Here is a 20,878-nt window from a genome sequence, read left to right as displayed (position 1 = left end):
ATCAAGACTAGTAAACAGATTTTTTTCCACGTTACATACTACTTAATGCGAATAGTCTTCATATTTCTTTATTTTTTCACGTGTGAGGTCCCCTTACCCCTACTTAATGCGAATAGTCTTCATATTTCTTTAATTTTTCATGTGTGAGGTCCCCATTACGTTTCTTTATTGCTAGTGGCTCATCGTCACACTCACTATATATAGTCTTCACTACCATAGTCTCATATACATATTATTCAACTACAAATCATGGAAAATTTTCTATTAGCCTTCACTATCTTTCTCTCATCATTCATTTACTACATGATTTTCCGGCCACTTCTAAACCGCCGCAAAAAACTCCCTCCATCTCCTCTATTTAAGCTTCCAATCATAGGCCACATGCATATGCTAAGTCCCATTCTCCACAAATCGTTTGACAACCTCTTCCACAAATATGGACCCTTATTCTCTCTTAATTTGGGTTCTGTTCTCGTCGTTGTCGCATCCACTCCTCACTTCGCAAAACAAATCCTTCAAATCAACGAACACGCCTTTCATAACCGCGATCATTCGGCCGCTATTAAGCGTCTCACCTACGAGTCATCTCTAGCTTTTGCACCTTATGGTGACTATTGGAGATTCATTAAGAAGCTTGCTATGAGCGAGCTTCTAGGTGCTCGTAGCGTTAACAACTTTAAATACTTACGATTACGTGAAACACATAGTCTCCTTAAGTTTTTCGCTAACAAAGCGAAAAGCTATGAGACTGTGAACGTGGCTCAAGAGTTACTAAAGTTGTCAAACAACATCATTTCTAAAATGATGTTGGGAGAAGCTGAAGAAGCTAGAGATGTTGTGCGTGACGTGACACAAATTTTCGGGGAGTTTAATGCGTCCGATTTTATCTGGTTACTTAAAAAACTTGACTTACAAGAGTTTGGGAAAAGGATTGAGGATTTGTTTGTAAGATTTGATACGCTGGTAGAAAGTATTATTAGTAAACGCGAGGAAGTGAGGAAGAACAAAGAAAGAGTGAAAAATAAGAATGAGGAAGGTGTTGAATTTAAAGACTTTCTTGATATCTTGCTAGATTGTGCTGAGGATGTGAATTGTGAAGTTAAAATTGAAAGGATTCACCTTAAAGGCTTGGTTATGGTAATTAAATTCATCCCTACTTCTTTCTTTTCTTAAGATGTCTATATAAAATGTTGAAGCGCACACACATCAGAAACACATCACCGGATGATACTGACACTGGCACGTCTACATCAATAATAATTTTAAAAAATAAATAAATAATATATAATCAAAAGTATCTCTGTAGGTTTTAGACATTAGACCGGACATACATATTTTTTATTTTTTAGAAGTGTCGGTGTTGCAGAGCATATAAATCACATCCAATCATAGTATATCTAATGATAAATTTAATTTCTTTAAATGTGATATGTTTCCACAGGATTTTTTCTCAGCTGGAATAGACACAACAGCAATAGCCACTGAATGGGTTTTAGCAGAACTCATGAATAACCCTTCATTGCTCCAAAAAGCCCGTGAAGAGATAGACAAAGTAGTAGGAAAAACCAGACTAGTAGATGAATCTGACTGCATAAATCTTCCTTATCTCAATGCCATAATGAAGGAAACATTCCGTCTCCATCCCCCGGTACCTATGATCGCCAGAAGATGCGTAACAACATGCAACATCGAAAACTACGTGATCCCAGAAAACAGTTTAGTCATTGTGAATAACTGGTCTATGGGAAGAAATCCAGAATATTGGGAGAAACCGTTAGAGTTTAATCCTGAAAGGTTTTTAGGAAAGTCCAATGAGGGGGTTGATGTGAAGGGACAAAATTTTCAGATATTGCCGTTTGGGTCAGGAAGAAGGATGTGCCCTAGTGTTGGTTATGCCATGCAAGCGTTACCTGCTTTGTTTGGGGCTATAATACAGTGTTTTGATTTTCATGTTGTGGGTTGTAATGGTGAGATTATGAAGGGTGATGATATTGTTATTGATGGGAATGAAAGGCCAGGGTTGACTGCTCCTAGGGCTAATGATTTGGTTTGTGTTCCTGTGGAAAGAGTTGAATGTAGGGGACTGCTTCAAAATCTTGGATGTTAATTGTGTGCTGTCATGTGTGCCTGCGTGATCTAGCGATGAAACGCTTGACTCCTGAAAGTGTGTTCCTGTCAATGTCTCAGATTCAAAATCCGCTAGATACAAATTGTTTATTAAAAAAAATTGTGTGCTGTTATTTTAATAGGTTGAATATTATTTAAATAATAAGTTGCATGTCTTAATAATTAATATGAATAAGTTGGATATATCACTATGTGATATGGCACGCTCCTTGCAACTATCAGCTTACTGTTATCCATTTTACAAAATAATATGTTAAGTATTGTATCTTATTTTTTTTGTTTAGATGCTCAATTGAGTGAATCTCCAATTATCAAAGGTGTTGTATTTTATTCTCCAAATATTATTATTGTATTTATAGATAACCTGGGAAAGGTGTTACTATTGATGAATTGAATTGTTGTTGTTCCATTCTTGTCATTTGATTGAGTGAGTTGAGATATAGTACATTCGTTTCAAATTAAAAAAAATTAAAGTAAAAAATTTGTTTTGAATTATATTGCTGGCATGTTATCCGGAAATTTTATGTAATAAATTGTTTTGGAATTTCTCAAACCTGACCGTAGCAACTGAGTATACCAATGTCATTTGGAAGGCTTGCCGGGAGTCAACACAATCAATAAAAAATGAGAATCTTTGTTGTGGAACTGCTGGTGGAAGATTAAACAAGGGTTGTGGATAGGGTTGTTCAAAAAATTTAATAGTTAAATCAAATCGTCAAACGGAATCGAACTGAAATAATCAAACAGTTATGTTTAGATAATAAATCAAATTATAATGTACAAATAGTTTTAGAACTGACCTGAAACTGAATTGAATTGAAACAGAATCTGAACCGAATAAAAACCGAGAAGAAAAATATTTAAAACAAGTTACATTTTCTTAAAAAAAATTGAAAAATAATTTAACGATTCAATTCTTTAATAAACAGTTCGGTTTGAAAAAAATTGTCTTCTAACAGTTCGATACGGTTCAGAATTTCAAAACAATATATCAAACCTATGATTCTGATTCGGTTCAACTCTTAATAAATTAAAACGGTTTGATTTTGTTCGAGTAAATTTTAACCATAGTCACATGGTTCGCAATTCGCTCCGGTACGTGGTACGCATTCGGGTACGCGGTACGCAGCTCTCAAAGAATTAGGTACGTGAGGGGTATACAGAGTTGGTACGCTATTTCGGTTCGCGGTACGTTCAAATAAAATAATCGGTACGTTATAACAAAAAAATATTTAATTAAAATAAAGTCTCTACTTATTTAGTCTTAAAACAATTCTAAACTTTATTTGTGGAATATAAACTTTATTTGAATAATTATATAAGCTAATAGAGATAAACTTGTGCATATGAATATATGTAAGTCCCACATCGGAACCTTTACTTAGCTTTAGTGTTATGGTTACTTATAAATACACTTTGCAGCTACGTTGGATTTGCAAGTCTCATACAGCTATTAAAGAAGCTGGTTGAAAGTGGGTTTTAAAATTAGTTTGAATTTTATTTATTAAGGTTGGTACTCTGGTACGGCATATTTGCAGAATTCTGTGCGAATTTTCGCGTACCAATTCGCAAAAGTACCGCGAACCGGTACGTGCGAACCAATTCGCGGTTCTCTATAGGGGGCAGCGAATTCTGTGACTATGATTTTAACTATGATTTAATTCGATTTGGTTCAGTTTTCTCACGAACGGTACCATAAACAGTTGTGTACAAATTTGTATGTGCCGACAATTGTTTTTGTTTGGAGATGGGTGGCGCCTCATTAGTATAGCATGCATCATTAGTCACATTTCAAGGTGAGAATTGAATAGATTTGTTTGATCTTCATTATTGACATTTATATGCATGCATCATTAGTCACATTTTCGCAGTGGCTTCGGACCATCTAATCTCCGTTGCTGCAGCTGGCAGCGTCCCAGCCACTGGCTGGGAATGGAATAATGCAGCTCTATTTTCGGCAGACACAGTTGCTTCTAATTTCCTGGTTCAGCAGCAGTTGGGTTACTTGCAACAGATATCGGTGGAGCAGGATGTTAATGACGAGTTCCATTGGGCGTTAACGGCGGATGGAGTCTTTTCTGTTAAGTCTTGTTTTGACAGGTACAAGGAGAAGCTATCGTCTCCTCCTTTAGACGCAGCCATTGTCTTGGCCATAAATCACCTGTGGAAGTTAAAGGTCCCGTCAAAAATTCTTTGTTTCGGTTGGAGGGTTATTCTTGATAGGATCGCCACAAAGGACCAACTTTTTAAAAGAGGCATAGCGGCGGTCATGAATAACTTACTTTGTGTGTTCTGCGAGGAGGAAGTTGAATCTTTAAGCCACTTGCTATGTCGTTGCGAGATCGTGATGGGGATATGGAGGAAAGTCTATCTTTGGTTGGGTACTTTGGATGAGATCACGTTGGAGGAGTTTGAGAAGTTCTTTAAGCATTGTGTTAAGGTGAAGCGTTTAAATAGAAGGCATACCATAGCGGTCATTTGGCTTGCCTCGGTTTGGAGCATATGGCTTAAGCGTAATGCGGTTATTTTTAAAGGAGAGCCCTTTAGTTTTACCGAGTGTATGTCGGAGATCATTTCTATCTCGTGGAGGTGGTTAGCTTCTAGATATAAGTTATCAGACAATTGTAATTTTCGCGTTTGGAATATCCTTCCGCTCATATGTTTTTGAGTAGTCGGAGTTTTCCGCTTGTATTTGGGTGGAGTCTCCCTTTAACTCCCTTTAATAGAATAATTGCCTATTAAAAAAACATTTTCAAGGTGAGAATTGAATAGATTTGTTTGATCTTCATTAATGTTGACAATTCTTATCTACTAGTATTTTCTTTTAAGAAAAAGTTAACATGTGCCCCAAGGTCACAAGTTAATAAACTATTTATAAAAATATTTTCTTGAAACACGTGCATTCAATGTGTCGAAACTTTAAATATGACTTAATAACATTTAATTTCATTTAGTTTTTTCTAATTATAGTATTCTTAATATGTGCCCTTAGGGAACATGTTAGCGTGACCCTTTCTTTTATTATGACTAAATTGTATTGGAAAGAATTATAAGTGTGAGTAGAGTGGAGAAGTTTTACTTTGGTTAAGAATGTGGAGACTTCAGCATATTTATAAGTGGGAGAATCTACACATCTGTCACCTTTAGATTTTGGAGGAGTATGTGGTGTGTCTCTCACAAAGGTGTGATGCTCATAAAAAGAAATTTCTATAAGTTATAAATGCTTTATCGTGTTGACCCCCCCCCCCCCCCAAATTGTCCCAAAAAATAGCATCAAGAGCCTGGTTCTGATCCACAATCACCTAGTGTGCAACATGAATTATGTATTCAATAATAGAGTCCCTACAAACCTACCAACCCTTGATGCGAAGAACTACGAAAAATAGTGCAAGCAAATGAAGGTGTTTAATTTGCTACCAAGATGTTCTTGAAGGGATCAAGAATGGAGTGAACCCCCTATCGAATGTGCAACAGATGCACAAAGAGCAACGCATAAGGAAGACAGAATTCAAAGAAGACTTCAAAAGCGTTGTTCATCAATGTGTGGATAGTGATAATTTCGAAAAGGTTGGTGACTGTGAATTGTCAAACCAAGCGTGGGAAATATTCACTACTACAAATAACACTTTTTATAACGAATATTTCATCTCGAACATATTAAAAATCAAGAGTATAGATTTTGGGAGCACCGTGTTTGATTTTTTTATTTTAAATAAACAACATTTTCCCTCGCTTTTCTCAAAAACCGAGGTGACATATCTATAAGTGAGTGCGATATTTTATCCATAAAAAAAATAATAAACCTATCCCCTTGTTTTTTATAAAACTAAAGGAATATAACTATAAAGGAACTCGCTTCGAAATCTTGTTACTACATTTAAAGTTTTTTTCAATGATTTCTCACTTGGCGCCTTTCCAACTTCCTTTTTTTCTTAGTTAATTTTTTCTGTTTTTTCTTTATTAATTAGTAACTTTCAAAGAAAACATCTTTGCTTTCCTCTGTTGACAATATTTGAGAAATTTATTCCCAAAAATAGAATCTGGCCATGAACACATTAGCTCAAGATAATGAAATTTTGGAACTTAAAGACGCTTGAAAAAGTTCTCTATGATGGATTGCAAGTGTAGAAAAACATTTTTCAATGGTTGGAACAGATAACTCATTTAGAAGTTGGATGCATGTAATCCATGTAACATTTTTCAATGTTTGAATTAGATAACTCCTTACAGCAAAGTTTTATTGTTCTTCAAGATTCTAGATTTATTGTAATATAATATTTTAATATTCTGTGTAAATATTGTAATGTAAAAAAAAAAAATTCACCTCGGTTTTTAACAAATAATTTAACGTGATAATTAAGGATATGGATCATCGTCCTTAAACAAATATGTGTCGTCCATTTTATGAGTATCAAATCTATAAGGCTTGTTCTCAAAAATCATGGCATTTCTCATGAGCCATAAACTCCAAATAATTAATATCCAAATGATGTTAATCTTGTTCTTGTAGTTGACTATCATCACCTTCTCTTGGATGGAACCAAAATTCAAGAACTCGGAAAATGAAAGTATAGGATCATCTCCCAACCAAACATAAATTCTTCTCCAAACCGATTTCGCCATCAAGCAATCAAAGAACATATGATTCAAATTCTCCCGATGAGCCTCGCAAAAAATACAATTAGCCGAAGAAATATTTGAAACTTCCCTTTGAATCAAAAGGTCTTTTAAAGGAAGTTTTTCGGACAAGAACCTCCATGAAAACACATTTATTCTAAAAGGTAATTTCAAAGACCATATAACTTTCATCAAACATACAGTTGAAAACGGCCACGCTAGCTCTTTTGATTCCTCCGCCAATTTCGAAACACTAGATACCGAAAACTCACCGTTAGAATTCAAATTCCATTCAAAATGATCTTCCTCCAAGTTATTCAACGAGACAGGTTGCAAGGTAGTATGCAAATCCCGCCACTGTTGCTGGACAGAAGCAGCATCCGCAACTGCCATATCAAGTTTCGGCCCCTGGACAGTAGAGGAATTTTGTCCGAACAGGTTGTTCGCAGACCAATGAACAGCGTCGTCCTGCCTGTGTAAAATATCTGTTACCGAACACAGTTTTTTGGTTGATAGATCATACAAATCTAGAAATTTGTCACGAAGAGTTTGATTTCCCAACCAAATATTATCCCAGAAAAGAATGTTTTTACCATTCTTTAAATGAAAGTCAACACAACTAGAGAAGCCTTCCTCAAAACGTTCCAGTTTCACATTATTTATCATGACATCCCTCCACCATATGGAATCATCATGATTAATGATATCCCCATTAGTCACTTGCGTCTTGAGTTTTGGATTGCGATACCTCAAATCAATGAATCTCCTCCATATTGCATCTTTCTCCGTTAGAATCCGCCATTTCCATTTAAGAAGAAGAGCCATTTTCATCTCTCTAACATCCCTAACCCCCAATCCGCCTTTATCTTTTGGTTTGCACACGATCTCCCACTTCACCCAATGTATACTCCTTTTATTCACATTACCACTCCACAAAAAAGTTTCTTTGAAGCTCTCTTATCTCTTGTATGACTTTCTTCTAAGCTTTATAAAAAGAAAGAGAGAAAGTAGGGATAGCATTAAGTACCGCATTAATGAGTGTCAACCTTCCCCCAATTGAAATGTTCTGCCCCTTCTAAGATAATAGTCTACTCTTAATGTTGTTTAAAAGTTCCTTCCACGTCTTCTTGCTTCTAGGATTAGCGCCCACCCAAATACCAAGAAATTTGAAAGGAAAGTTCCCTTTTTTGCAAGAAACGAACGATGTTGTCGTATGCATCAACCAATCTCCCACATTAACACCGAAAATGTTACTTTTAGTGAAGTTGGTTTTTAACTCCGACACAAGTTCAAAACCTCTCAGCAACACTTTCAAGCTCCAAAAATTATCACAAGAAGGCTCCCCTAAAATAACGGTATCGTCCGTGAATTGAAGAATATCCACTAAGTCCTCTTCTCTAAATTTGAAAGGTTTGAAATCCCCCACTTCTACCGACTTTTTGACAAGGGTGGTTAATCCTTCCATGACAAGAACAAAAAGAAACGGAGACAAAGGATCCCCAAAAACTTTCATTATAAAAGCATTCTAATATCTAAAATTGATAATGAAACATCATGAAGCGCTTAAAACTATCTACATCCTCCAATTTAAAGTTTGCAAGAGTATTTACCATGAAGAATTCTCTATGATAGATTGCAAGAGCATAAAATTATTTGGGTTAAAGGTTTGTGTTCTTCAATATTTATTTGAGCACAAAATCATTTATTTATATCCTTTTTTGTTTATATCAGAAACACATGCATAAAAAAACAATTGAGAATATTATAGTGGTGCCCATCATTTGATTTTGTCCAAATATCAAGGATTCGAAAATCCAACATATGATCTTCATGGACAATGTAATTTTTATTTTAATATTCTATGTAAACTATGTAATATTCTGGGTAAACATAAACAAAAAAAAATTATTAACTTTCTGTGTAAACAATGTAACGAGTTTTAATTAAAAAATGTGTGTGTGTGTGTGTGTATATATATATATATAATATATATATATATATATATATATATATATATATATATATATATATATATATATATATCTTACCCCTCAGTTTTATTGATTAACCGAGATGTATGAGGCGCTAGTTTTGTAAATAATAAAAATGTATGTGATGGAGTTCGAACCCATATGCAAATAAATTTACCCCTCGGTATTTTAAAAACCATGGTGTTAAGTTACTTTTCATGACTAATTTTGTAAATAATAAAAGTGTAGGTCATAAAATTTCTAATTTAGTCCAATACTTTATTTTTGGAAGTTAATTATTTTAGTCCAATATTTTATTAATTGGTAAAATAATTAACTTCTAAAAAATGAGAGGTTATAATAATAGTATTAATAATAGTCTATAAAAACGGTTATAAAATAGTGTCTTTTTGTATTCGTACACGCCTTTATAACCACTCTTAATCCTACCTTCATTATTTACAAATTTCATTTGCTACTATTTTTCACCTATTTGTTCTTTTCTATGATTTTCATGTCTCATAACAACTTCAATCAGTAAGATTTTTTTTCAATTTCATTTGCTGCCATTTTTTACGTATTTGTTCTTTTTTAGGATTTTCATGTCTCATAACAACTTCAATCAGTAAGAATTTTTTTCTAATAACTATTTGTAAATTTGTTTATCTTATTGTTAAACTTCATACTCATTTATTCTATTTTCATGTAAAATACAATATATGTCTTTGCTGTTGGAAATTCACCAATATCTACGATAAATTTTTATCAATCTTGATGAACAAGATTGTTATCACTCACACAATAATGATGAAAATAAGAAAGGAAATTTAAAGAAAGAAAGGATTAGGGTTTATGTAGAGTAGGTAGAAAGTAGGTAGAAATTTAAACAAGATTGTTATCACTCATACAAATCTCTCTTATTTTAACAACAAAATTTTATGAAATTAATTTCCTTCATTTTCACCAAAGCATAATATTCCATACACTTCATTTTTTTTCTTAAAAAAAGAATGATATTGTGATTTTGAGTTATGGTGGAAGAGAGGACGACGGAGAAGTAGAAAGGATCAGGATGACACTAGTTGGAAAGGAAAAATGTGATATTGTTTGGATGGACGGTGGAATTGTTGAAATGAGGTATGAAGTATGAAAGAAGCTTAAATATGAAATTACCAATAAAATTTGTATAGAACATAAATGTTTTAATAATATTTAAGTAATTTTTATAACTTATTAACAGATATGAATTTCCGCGGGCACGGTTAGGGCTGTTATCGGTCCGGTTCGGTCCGGATAATTGATGTCCCGATTTATGGACCGAAAACTTATCCGGGTAAACCGGGACCGGTCCAGCACAGTGATGGATAAATAGTTGGACCGAAACCGGTCCAACAATTTCAGGTAACCGAAGACCGAACCGAATTAGATTTTTTTTAATAAAATAACCGAAACCGGACCGTTGTTGTTGGTCGGGTAACCGGACCACCCGATACACAAGAAAAAATTAATGAAATTTCATGTTTATTTATGGGTTTCCAAACTGTACATGAAATGAAACTAATGATTTTACATATCAAATTAACAACCCAACAGCATTTCATAATCACTTATATAATATACCAACTTATATAATATACCAAGACAAATGTTAATGTTTTGATAAGAGGCTACCAAAGATAATTGTATCAAAAATACATGAGGTTTCAAAATGATAAGTCAAAATAAACTCAAAAGATCATTACATTTCATAATGCCTCAGAACAATCTCATCATTGGCATTGTATTCAAGTTGCAGCAACAGTAGATGAAACACCCAAATCTTCACCAAAATGATATGTCAAAGGTTCATCTTGTGGTTCCTCAAGCTACAACACAAATTTGAAAAGTATTAGTTAAGATAGAATAATAATAAACATGTATTAGTTAGAATTGAAAGAAGACATGAAAAATAAACTTACAATAGAAGCAGTGCACCCCTTCTTTATTCCATATTTCTCCTTCACCCAATCACCTCCACAAAGCACCATTTCAACTGTCTTAGTTTTCATAGAAGATCTTTTCGGATCAATAATCCTTTTCCCAGCACTAAAAGTTGCTTCTGAAGCAACATTAGTAACTGGAACAGTTAGGATATCCTTTGCCAATTTACTAAGAACAGGATATTTGGCCTCATTTCCCATCCACCAAGTTAAAACATCAAATTTAGCATTAGGGGGAACTTTCAAAGGAGGCTCCTCAAAATATAATTCAAGATCAGTTTTGGAATTATTACCCACAACAGTTTCTAAAAACATTTCAAAGTTCCTCCTTCCCAATCCAGAAGTAGATCCTACTTCTGGAGATTCAGATGCAGCAGTAGGGGTAGTTGCATCATTGGTTCCATAGGAATCTTGATACAATTGGAAGAGGGTACTTAAATTTTCAGACAACACTTGTTGATATGTATCTGATTGAGTGGGATTTGGATACAAAAAAGGGTATACCCATTTGATGCAGATCATCTTATACCTTTGCATAAAATAAAGTATAAGGTAACAACAATGGCCTCAGAATAATTCATTAAGAAAGGCAACATTAACAATTAATGACCTCAAAATTATTGTTCATCATCGGCAACATACAAGGAGGTAACAGAATAGGCCACAACCCCAACTAAAGTCACCAAGAGGTAACAGAATAGGCCTCAGAATCTTGAATTCTAATAATGCAGGTCAAGAAAACATGTCATCATAGGCACTATTAAACCACAACTAGCAAGGCAACTTAAATGAGAAAATAGGCACTATTAAGTCACAACTCACTAATATGCATATCAACAAAATAATCCATCATAGGCCTCAGGTAATCATAATAATTCATACAATTCAAGAAAAGATTTCATCATAGGCACTATTAAACCACAACCAGCAAGGCAACTTAAATGAGACTATCAAGAACAGGATCCATCATATGCCTCAGGTAATCATAATTCATACAATTAAGAAAAGATTACATCATAGGCAGGCAGTAGGCACTATTAAACCACAACCAGCAGCAAGGCAACTTAATAAGACACAATTAAGTCACAACTCACTATACATATCAATAACAGGATATCAATCATGCATCAGATAATAATCATTCATATCAAGATCAGAGAATAATAATCATGCCTCAAATAATAATCGTACATCATAGGCTAAGATGTTCATACCTTGGATCAAGAACTACACCAATCGAAATCAATGTATTAGACTCTGACCAATACTTGTCATATTTCAACTTCATTTCACTAGCAAGGGCCTGCAACTGAGGATTATGTGAGATACTTGAAGGATTATCAAGTGAAACCTTCACTCTGTAAAGCTCAGACAAAAACAGATTAGCAGTAGGGTAAGATGTGCCACTAATAATTGATGTCACATCAGCAAAAACCTCCAAAAACTTGCAAATATCATGAACATCTTCCCAATCATTTGCATCAGGCAAAAAACTGAGAAATGCACCATTTTCCTCAGCATATATAGGCCACACTTCTCTGTAATGGTATGTAGTAGACAACATCAACCAAGTTGAGTTCCACCTAGTCTTTGTATCCAACACTTGCATTCTGCCTTCAAGTTGCAACTCATCAACAATCTTTTTGAATGATTTGCATCTTGTTTCAGAATTGAGCAAGTATTTGACACCATTTCTTATCTTATCAACAGACACCTTAATCATATCAAGTCCATCCTGCACCAACAAATTTAAGATGTGTGCACAACACCTTACATGAAATAACTTACCATCTAAGGGTAAATTTCTCCTACCAGAATAATCTCTCTTCAACCTAGAAATGCAATTATCATTCGCACTGGCATTATCAACAGAAATAGATGCTACCTTACCCCTTATTCCCCAATCATTCATTACCTTTATCAGTTCCCTGCACAAAACCTCTCCAGAATGTGGTGGTGGCACATTCTTAAAAGAAAAAACTCTTTTATGAAGCTGCCATTTTGAATCAACGAAATGACCAGTCACAGTCATATAGCCTACCCTCTGTTCACCAGACCACCACAAGTCAGTGGTGAGACTGACCCTGTTAATCAAAGCCATAGACCTTTTCATTTTAATTCTCTCAGCCTCATAAAATGTATCACAATCAAACTTAACCTGTTGCCTAGTAATCTTTTTGTACCATGGATAAATCTCTTTTAGAAACTCATTAAAAATAACACCTTCCATAACAGAAAAGGGAAATTCATGACCTAGAATCATGTGTGCTGCAATTTCTCTAACCCTAGCATGATTATATGTCCAAGTAGCTAAACTAGGAGTATATCACCTATTTTTAATCTAGACTGAGCAAACTCTTTCTCATTATTTTCTTTCAACCTTAACCTTCTCTGAATACAAGCATCTAAATGTTTCTTACCATTAGAGGTACTCTTCCACTTTGCATCATATGTGTAAAGCTTTCCACACCATCTGCACTTCCACTTCTTAATGTCATCTGGACCTACAATAAGCACCATTTTAGAATGAACAGCAGATTTTTTGGGACGTGGAGCTCTACCATCAGCATTTCTCTGACTCTGGGAACTCTGAGCTTGGGCAACTTGAGGGGTTGAAGCATCAATGTTTGTGTTTGCAGTATTTTGAGTGGGGGTCTGAGTAGTAGTATTATCAGTGGGGTTGGTTTGAGTAGTTGTATCACTCGGAACTGGAACCTCCATATCCATCATCTCACCAAGCTCTAAATTACCTCCATCCGTTGTCTCCTCTTCCCCGATGTCACCAAGCAACAACTCAATATCAATAAGATCATCCACCGTTGTTGGAGGAGTCAATGATGAATCTTGAAACGACATGGAAGAAAATACAAAGAATTAAACAATAATATAATAGTAAACTGTAACAAAACTCAACAACAGAAGCCCAACTTTATTTAGAACAGACCCAAAAATTTGGTCAAAACCCTAATCGAGCTTTATTATGATTTATGAATAAAAAAACTCAGTATAAAAAAACCCTAACGCTTTATTAATCTTAATCAAACTTGAAAACTGAAATAGGCAAAACTTAGGTCAAAATTGTAACATGCATTTCATTTATAAAAAGTTTAGGTCAAAACAAATTAGGGCAAAACAAATTAGGTCAAAACAAATTAGGGCAAAACAGCAACATACTATAGAACGAAGCATCAAACCTAACATGCAAACATGGTAAATAGCATGAAATTTATGTGAAATATAACAATACAAAAAGTTTGAATACATTACAGTTATACGAAGAAGATACTCCAAGAAATCTCTTTGAAACAGATACACGAAATCACGATTCAAGAAGAAGTAAAAACAATAACTAGTGTGTGAGGAGTTATCATCGGAGACAAGGAGGGGAAGAGGAGGCCGTCAGAGGTGGCTGAGGTAGAGACATGGGAGGAGAGGAAGAGAGACGTGAGTGAGAGAGGGAGGACCGGAGGAGTCTGAGAGTGAATGAGAGAGAGGGAGTGAGAAAAAGTGAGGAAATGAAATGACAAGGCTATTTATATTTTTATTTTCGGTTACTCATTGGATATTTGGTCCGATTCTTCATTCTAGATTCGGATAATTTTTTTATCCATTACCATCCCATTCACTGTTTCGGTCGGTCCATTGGACCAGTTCCACCGGTCCGGATCTCGGATCCGCATTCCCAAATATAACCCTAGGCACGGTAACCTTAAACCCATATTCATATTTATTAATAAACGGATATTTAAATATCCATTTATTTTATCCGTGAATATCTATTAAACTACCCGCCCCGTACCCATGACGGATTTTATCCACAAATATCTGCTAGTATGAATATTTTTGTCATTCCTACTTACATCGCACCGGCCATATATCTAATACATTTAAATGGATTCTTTGACAAAACAATAATCTTGTCGTGGTGGTAAGGCATTTGGAGAAGTATGGGAGAGGTCATGAAATTTTGATATTTTCACCTTTTCTACTCAAACACTTACATAGAACAACGAAGTACAGTACAGTAGTACATGCATTGCACGTAACAGAAAAACAAAACAACTTCAACATGAAACCCGCATCACTAGAACTAGCACAGAGAATCAGCAGAACAATAATCTCAACCTCAAAGAACCACACAAAAACCAAACACCATCATCACCACCCATGGACCTCACAAATCGAACAAACCCTTCACAACAACCTCAACCAAAATCTAACTCCATCCCTTGTTTCTTCCATCATCGACCCTTTCCTCCTCCATCACCATTCTCTCGCTTTGGGCTTTTTCCATTGGGCTTCTCAACAACCAGGGTTTACCCATACTGATTCAACCTTTCACTCCATTCTCAAATCCCTCTCCCTCACACAAAACCACTCTCAGTCTAATTACCACTCTCTTCTTTCACTTCTCAGAAAAGCTCAATCTTTTAATTACCCAATTCACCCTTCCGTTTACCGTTCGGTTATAGCCATGCATATTTCCCGTAATTACTTACTTCAAGCTCTCTCCATTTTCAACGAGGTTGCTTCGTTGATCAATGAAATTGGTGCACCCACTTGTAACTCACTTCTGGCTGCACTTAGTTCTAACAATAATGACAATGCATATAAGGTGTTTGATGAAATGTTTGTAAAGGGTGTTTCTTTTAGTACATTGGGGTTTGGGGTTTTTGTTTGGTGGGTTTGTAAAGAGGGTGATTTAAGGAAAGTGTTGGGTTTGTTGGATGAGGTTGGGAAATGTGGTTCGGAGATTAACGGGTCTGTTGTGGCGGTTATGATTGTGAATGGTTTGTGTTTTGCTGGGAAGGTGAGTGAGGCTATGGTGATGTTGTCTGAATTGAGGAATAGAGGGTGGAAGCCTGATTTTATGGCTTATTGGGTTGTGGCGAAGGGGTTTAGGGAAATGGGGAATGTGGTTGATGAGATTAAGGTTTTGAAGATGAAGAGGAAGTTAGGTGTGGCTCCGAGAAGTAGTGATTATAAAGAGATTATATTTGAATTGGTTTCGGAGAAGCGGATTTGTGAAGCTAAGATGATTGGGGAGGTTATTGTTGGAGGTAATTTTGTTGTGGAGGACGATGTTTTTAATGTTTTGATTGAGTCTGTGTCGGATGTTGATCCTATTGGGGCGATTGTGTTTTTTAATTATGTTGTTGAGAGGGAAAGGTTTTTGAGTGTTTCAAGTTTGAATAGATTGAGTTGGAATTTGTGTAGGGTGGGTAAAGTGGATGAATTGTTGGAGGTGTTTCGTGTTTTGGATTGTCGGAATTATTTCAAGGATGTGGAGGGTTACAATGTGATGCTGTTGTGGTTGTGCGAAGCTAGGAGAGTGAAAGAAGGATATGCTGTTCTACAGGAAATGAAAAAGAAAGGGTTGAATCCTGATGTAACGTCTTACAATTATGTGATGGAAGCGTGTTGTAAGGAGGATTTACTTCGCCCTGCTAGGAAGCTTTGGGATGAGATGTTTGCGAGTGGCTGTTGTGGAAACTTGAAAACATATAATATTCTGATTCATAAATTTTCAGAAGAAGGGCAGATTGATGAGGCTGAGATGTTGTTTAACCGGATGTTGGACAAGGGAGTCGAACCCGATCGTGCGAGTTACACTTTTCTTTTACAAGGGCTCTCCCAAGAAGACAGGCTTGAAGAAGCTTTTGAACTCTATAACAAGTCTGTCAAACAGGATATTACCATTGCAAGAGACATATTGAGCTCGTTTATATTATCACTCAGCAAGAAAGGTATTATTACTCCCGCATTATATGTTAGGTTGTTTTTTACTTTGTCAAATACTTGTCAGCGTGGTGCGAGATTTAGCAGCACAACATGTCATGATGTATGTTTTCTATGCAGGACATCTAGCAGCTGCTTCCGAGTTACTTTGCAGTCTCAGTCATAATATAGGACATGCAGAATCCCACGTAGTTTTGTTGAAATGTTTGGCAGATGCAAGAGAGATTCCAATTGCTATTGAGCATTTGAGGTGGGTTCAGGACAAGTCGCCTTCAATGCTACAGGATATATGTACCGGACTTTTAGCTTCCCTTTCTGTTTCTAAATGCCCAGAGCCAATATTACAGTTTCTTCAAAGAATTCAAGGTGTGTTATGATTTCAAATTTTATTCATTGGGACAACGGCCGATAATGCCATTTCTGACCATGAGTGTAAAATTTTGATAAACTGTGGAAATATCTTTGCAGGTTGACAATGCTACATACAGAGAATTCTCCTGGATACTGTCAAGTTATTTCACATGCGAACCTTGTAATAAAGGCCTACATCTCCTCTGATGGGGTGTGGTTCATGGATGGTAAGTTATTATATGTGTTATTACTATCTCTGAATGATACTGTGAAAAATCTTGTAGTTTCTGATTTTCTTTCTTTTGAATTCTGCAGACTTGAAAAAAGAAAACAATCCTGGCTTGAGGTTGAACCTACAGAAGAGCACATCATAATTGAACTTACTACATAGACAGACTTTCAAAATCTCTGCATTTCTCACTGAAATTCACCCTAATGTGGTGGCTGCGAGATGTAGACAAAGGACACATAATGCTAAGGATCTATGAAGCGCTGATATGCCATTCAGAAGGCGTGTCGCCGCGTCGGACACGGATACTCGTACGACACGTGTACGACACGTATCTGACACGTTTTTGCAGTGTCCAACGAAAAAATAATTTAATTATAACGGACACAGATACGACACCTTATTTCAAATAAAGGACGCACCCAACTCAAAAAAATTTAGATTTTTTTTAAAAACAAAAAGGCCCAACTCAATAATTATCGGAGTTTTATTTATAAAAGTAACAGGGTTTTTTTACCTTTCATATTTCTCTTCTCCATTATAAAAATAACACAACTAGGATTTCTTATTTTTTTTCTTATTCTACGGTTTAGAAGCTGATTTTATCAATATAGAGTGACTATGATATGATTTGTATTATTTTGTTTTGGTGGATTTTTTTTTTTTTTTGTTGATTGAAAGTACTGAGTTTAAATATATATAAATTTTGATTCTTGTTTTAAATTCTTTATAAATTATGCTCATATATTGTATTATTATATTAATATATAAAATATATATAGCCGTGTCCGTGTCCTATAATTTCTATATTAGTAGAGTCCTCGTGTCCGTGTCCGCGTTGTATCCCGTGTTCGTATCCGAGTTCGGGGCAGCTAAGGATGAAGCTGTAGTTCGAGTGACAAATGATTCCAGTGGTCAGTAGGTGTGCCTAAATGGATCCATTCCAAGAGACATCAAAAACAACAAGTTTACTAGCTGGGGTTTCTAATGGGGACTGAAGATTACATCAGGTTATGTATGTTGGCAGGAACTATGAAAGAGAACATTTGTAGATTAAATAACTGACAAATTGACCTACACGCTATAATGGTGTGTTGGCATGAAGCACTAAGATAAAGTTGATCTCCCTACCATTATCTTAGTAAAAATATATGATAACATGGTTGTCGGAGTGTTTTTTTTTGTGAGTACATCTCATCTGGTGTTCTGTGATTGACACACTTTCCTTGCCAACTGAAATATGGCATTTTAAACTTGGAATAGATGATATCACTAATCACCATCATGATTCATGGATACTTGCATTCTTCTATGGGAAATGCTCATTTCAACCTTATATGAGCATACCACATCTTTGAAAATCCGATTTTACTCTTAAGTGTTTGGAAATGCATCTTCGGACGCACCCAAAACCACGCCAATGCCCTCTATTCTAAGTGTCACCCAGTTTTTAAAAAAAAAAAGTCCGGAGATGTGTCTCCGTTATATTGTTTGGATGTATTTCGGAGATGCATCTCCGAAATACTCCCTGCACTCATTTAAGTTGTTTTGTTATTCATGCAACTGATTTTGAAAACGATTCAATGACATCTCTGAAAATGTTCCGCTGAAAGGTTGATAAAACGCCACTTTGCATGAGTTTCTTCTTCATGTCAAACTAAGCTTCCATTGCAACAAAAAAAATCTTTGAAAAAACTCTCTCATTCTCAATCAACCTTTTATTGGGGGGGAGTTAGATGTTCATGCACAATTTACAAATAAAGAAGTGTTTTTTGTTCATGAACATATGCTACAATGGGTTTGTATGGAGGCCAGAAAATTGGGGTGTGGCGTTGTAATTGGAAGGTCTGACAATGGTTCGGATTTAAGACATGCATTTGTAACAATGGTATGCAAAAGAAGTGGCACCTACCAACCAAAGATTAGGAAGTTGAAACGAGATGACACGGGAACGAGGAAATGTGAATGTCCGTTTAAATTGCGTGGATACCGTATGGCGGATGAGACATGGAAATTTAATGTGACTTCCCGTATGTATAATCATGCTTTGACTGAAAAGCTAACGGGTCATCCTATTGTATGTCGTCTTGTTCCACGGAAAAGGGAACTTGTTTCGAGCATGACATTAAACATAGTGGTGCCAAGAAACATACTTGCGTCTTTGAAAAGGAAAAGACCTCGAAATGTTTCAAATGTCAAGCAAATATATAACGTGCGTGCTCGAGACATCAAGGCGGTAAGAGGACCAATATTTGAGATGCAACAACTGTTGAAGATTTTGGAAGATGATCATCGATCATGACACCACACAGATGAATTCGGTTGGAACAGTTTTTCCAACTTCTTTCACATTACTTTGTAAGTATCAGATAACCAAAAATGTGAGAAGTCGAGTAAACTCTACGGTTGGTACGAAACAAGTCAAAGGTGAAGATGGTTAATTTTCCAAACCCGATGTGGTTGTTGAAAAAATAATGGATGCATTAAATGGTATAATAAACTCTTCCGCAAAAGAATTATATGTCGAATTTGTTCTACATTTAAGGAGTATGTGTGCGAAATATCCATATTTATTGAAATATGTTGAGGGCACGATTCTCAATCAGGTTAAAGAGAAGATTGTTTGTGCATGAACTCACCAGGATCGACACTTTGACAGTACAACAACTAATCGTGCATGCTAGACTTAAGAATTGGTTGGGAAATAGTAAAGGTGATTTTTGTTGAGATTGGGACGTCGTTAACCAAATGCTTTAAAACCAACATAATGACATACTCACATATTTTGGTTGGAGCATTAATGTGTTAGAACATTGATTCAAAGACAACATCCTTTACTTATAGTTGGTTGGCAATATATCTCGGGCAACATTGAATTTTACTTTTCACGAAGTCAAACGAGCAAGTAAATAGGTTCTGATAGCTCAAATTGTGGTTGTACATTTAGGAAGACTTATAATCTTCCATTCACTTGAATAATTTCAAAGAAGCTGAAACATGAAAAACCAATACATATGGACGAAGTTTGCACTCACTGGACCCAACTTCGTTTTGATGATGATGGTGTGAGGAATGATGATAAATCAAACAAAGTAATTCAAGAGAGATTCATGAAAGCTAATGGCATCATGAAATTGCACATCAAAGGGAATCTTAGGAAGATTGCATATCCAGAAATAACGGATTTAAAACCACCGGCTAAACCAATTAAAACAAAAATGTTCCTCTAAAAAGGTAAAACCGACATATTATCGTAGTTGCGTACAATATTACTCGATATTACTGATACTACAACAAGCTTACAAGGCTAAACTCAATAAGCTTGTCGATTTTACTACAAAAATGATCTTACCAGTAAGTTATCATGAAATCAAAACCTAATATTATAATTATGGATGATATATCAAAACCTAATATTGTAACGTGTTATTAACAATTAACAACCTTGCCTTCATTTTAATATAACCCAAATATTTAGGAAGTTTAAATATTTCTCTGGCTCCTTCTAAGACAATTTCTTTTCACACCCTTATATGTTACTCCCAAATCTCTGGCAAAAAATAAAAAAAGTTCCCTGTTTTTAGAGATTCATCTCCGGACGCATCATTTTCACATAAAATAAGCGCAAATTGTTGAGCTTCCCTCACTGTGCCAAAATTTAATTTGGAGATGCATCTCCAAATGTGTTTTAGGGTTTGTTTGCAAATGCATCTCCAAGTTAATCCTTGTTTTCAAATTAAGGGAAGTTTTCGGAGATGCATCTCTGAACGCGTTCAATGTATATATAACGTGTGTCATACCCTCCCTTTCCTCCTTCTTTATTATATGAATCTTTTTCATCCACCCATTGGAGTTCGTGAGCAACA

At 35.5% G+C, this 20,878-nt stretch overlaps 4 protein-coding genes across 4 annotated transcripts; 2 read left to right on the top strand and 2 right to left on the bottom strand.

Moving 5' to 3' along the window:
- Positions 1 to 247: 247 nt before the first annotated feature.
- Positions 248 to 2,490, top strand: LOC131631979 (licodione synthase-like). Its single transcript, XM_058902744.1, has 2 exons — positions 248 to 1,137; positions 1,442 to 2,490. Exons 1-2 carry the CDS (start codon positions 250 to 252, stop codon positions 2,105 to 2,107), a joined length of 1,554 nt encoding a protein of 517 aa, XP_058758727.1. The 5' UTR covers positions 248 to 249; the 3' UTR covers positions 2,108 to 2,490.
- Positions 2,491 to 7,819: 5,329 nt separating this feature from the next.
- On the bottom strand, positions 7,820 to 8,257 carry LOC131631969 (uncharacterized). Its single transcript, XM_058902733.1, has one exon. The coding sequence runs from the start codon at positions 8,255 to 8,257 to the stop codon at positions 7,820 to 7,822; it is 438 nt and encodes a 145-aa protein (XP_058758716.1).
- Positions 8,258 to 10,498: 2,241 nt separating this feature from the next.
- On the bottom strand, positions 10,499 to 13,549 carry LOC131631968 (zinc finger BED domain-containing protein RICESLEEPER 1-like). The gene is made up of 4 exons (XM_058902732.1): positions 13,080 to 13,549; positions 11,908 to 12,978; positions 10,673 to 11,222; positions 10,499 to 10,579 (listed from the first exon to the last, which is right to left on the bottom strand). The coding sequence occupies exons 1-4, from the start codon at positions 13,547 to 13,549 to the stop codon at positions 10,499 to 10,501; spliced, it is 2,172 nt and encodes a 723-aa protein (XP_058758715.1).
- A 1,080-nt stretch (positions 13,550 to 14,629) lies between these two features.
- Positions 14,630 to 18,178, top strand: LOC131631978 (pentatricopeptide repeat-containing protein At5g14080-like). Its single transcript, XM_058902743.1, has 4 exons — positions 14,630 to 16,440; positions 16,553 to 16,798; positions 16,901 to 17,010; positions 17,099 to 18,178. Exons 1-3 carry the CDS (start codon positions 14,763 to 14,765, stop codon positions 16,903 to 16,905), a joined length of 1,929 nt encoding a protein of 642 aa, XP_058758726.1. The 5' UTR covers positions 14,630 to 14,762; the 3' UTR covers positions 16,906 to 17,010; positions 17,099 to 18,178.
- Positions 18,179 to 20,878: the final 2,700 nt, after the last annotated feature.

Source organism: Vicia villosa, unplaced genomic scaffold (genome assembly GCF_029867415.1).
Source record: "Vicia villosa cultivar HV-30 ecotype Madison, WI unplaced genomic scaffold, Vvil1.0 ctg.000892F_1_1, whole genome shotgun sequence".
NCBI lineage: Eukaryota > Viridiplantae > Streptophyta > Magnoliopsida > Fabales > Fabaceae > Vicia > Vicia villosa.
This window is presented reverse-complemented; position numbering and strand designations above follow the sequence as displayed.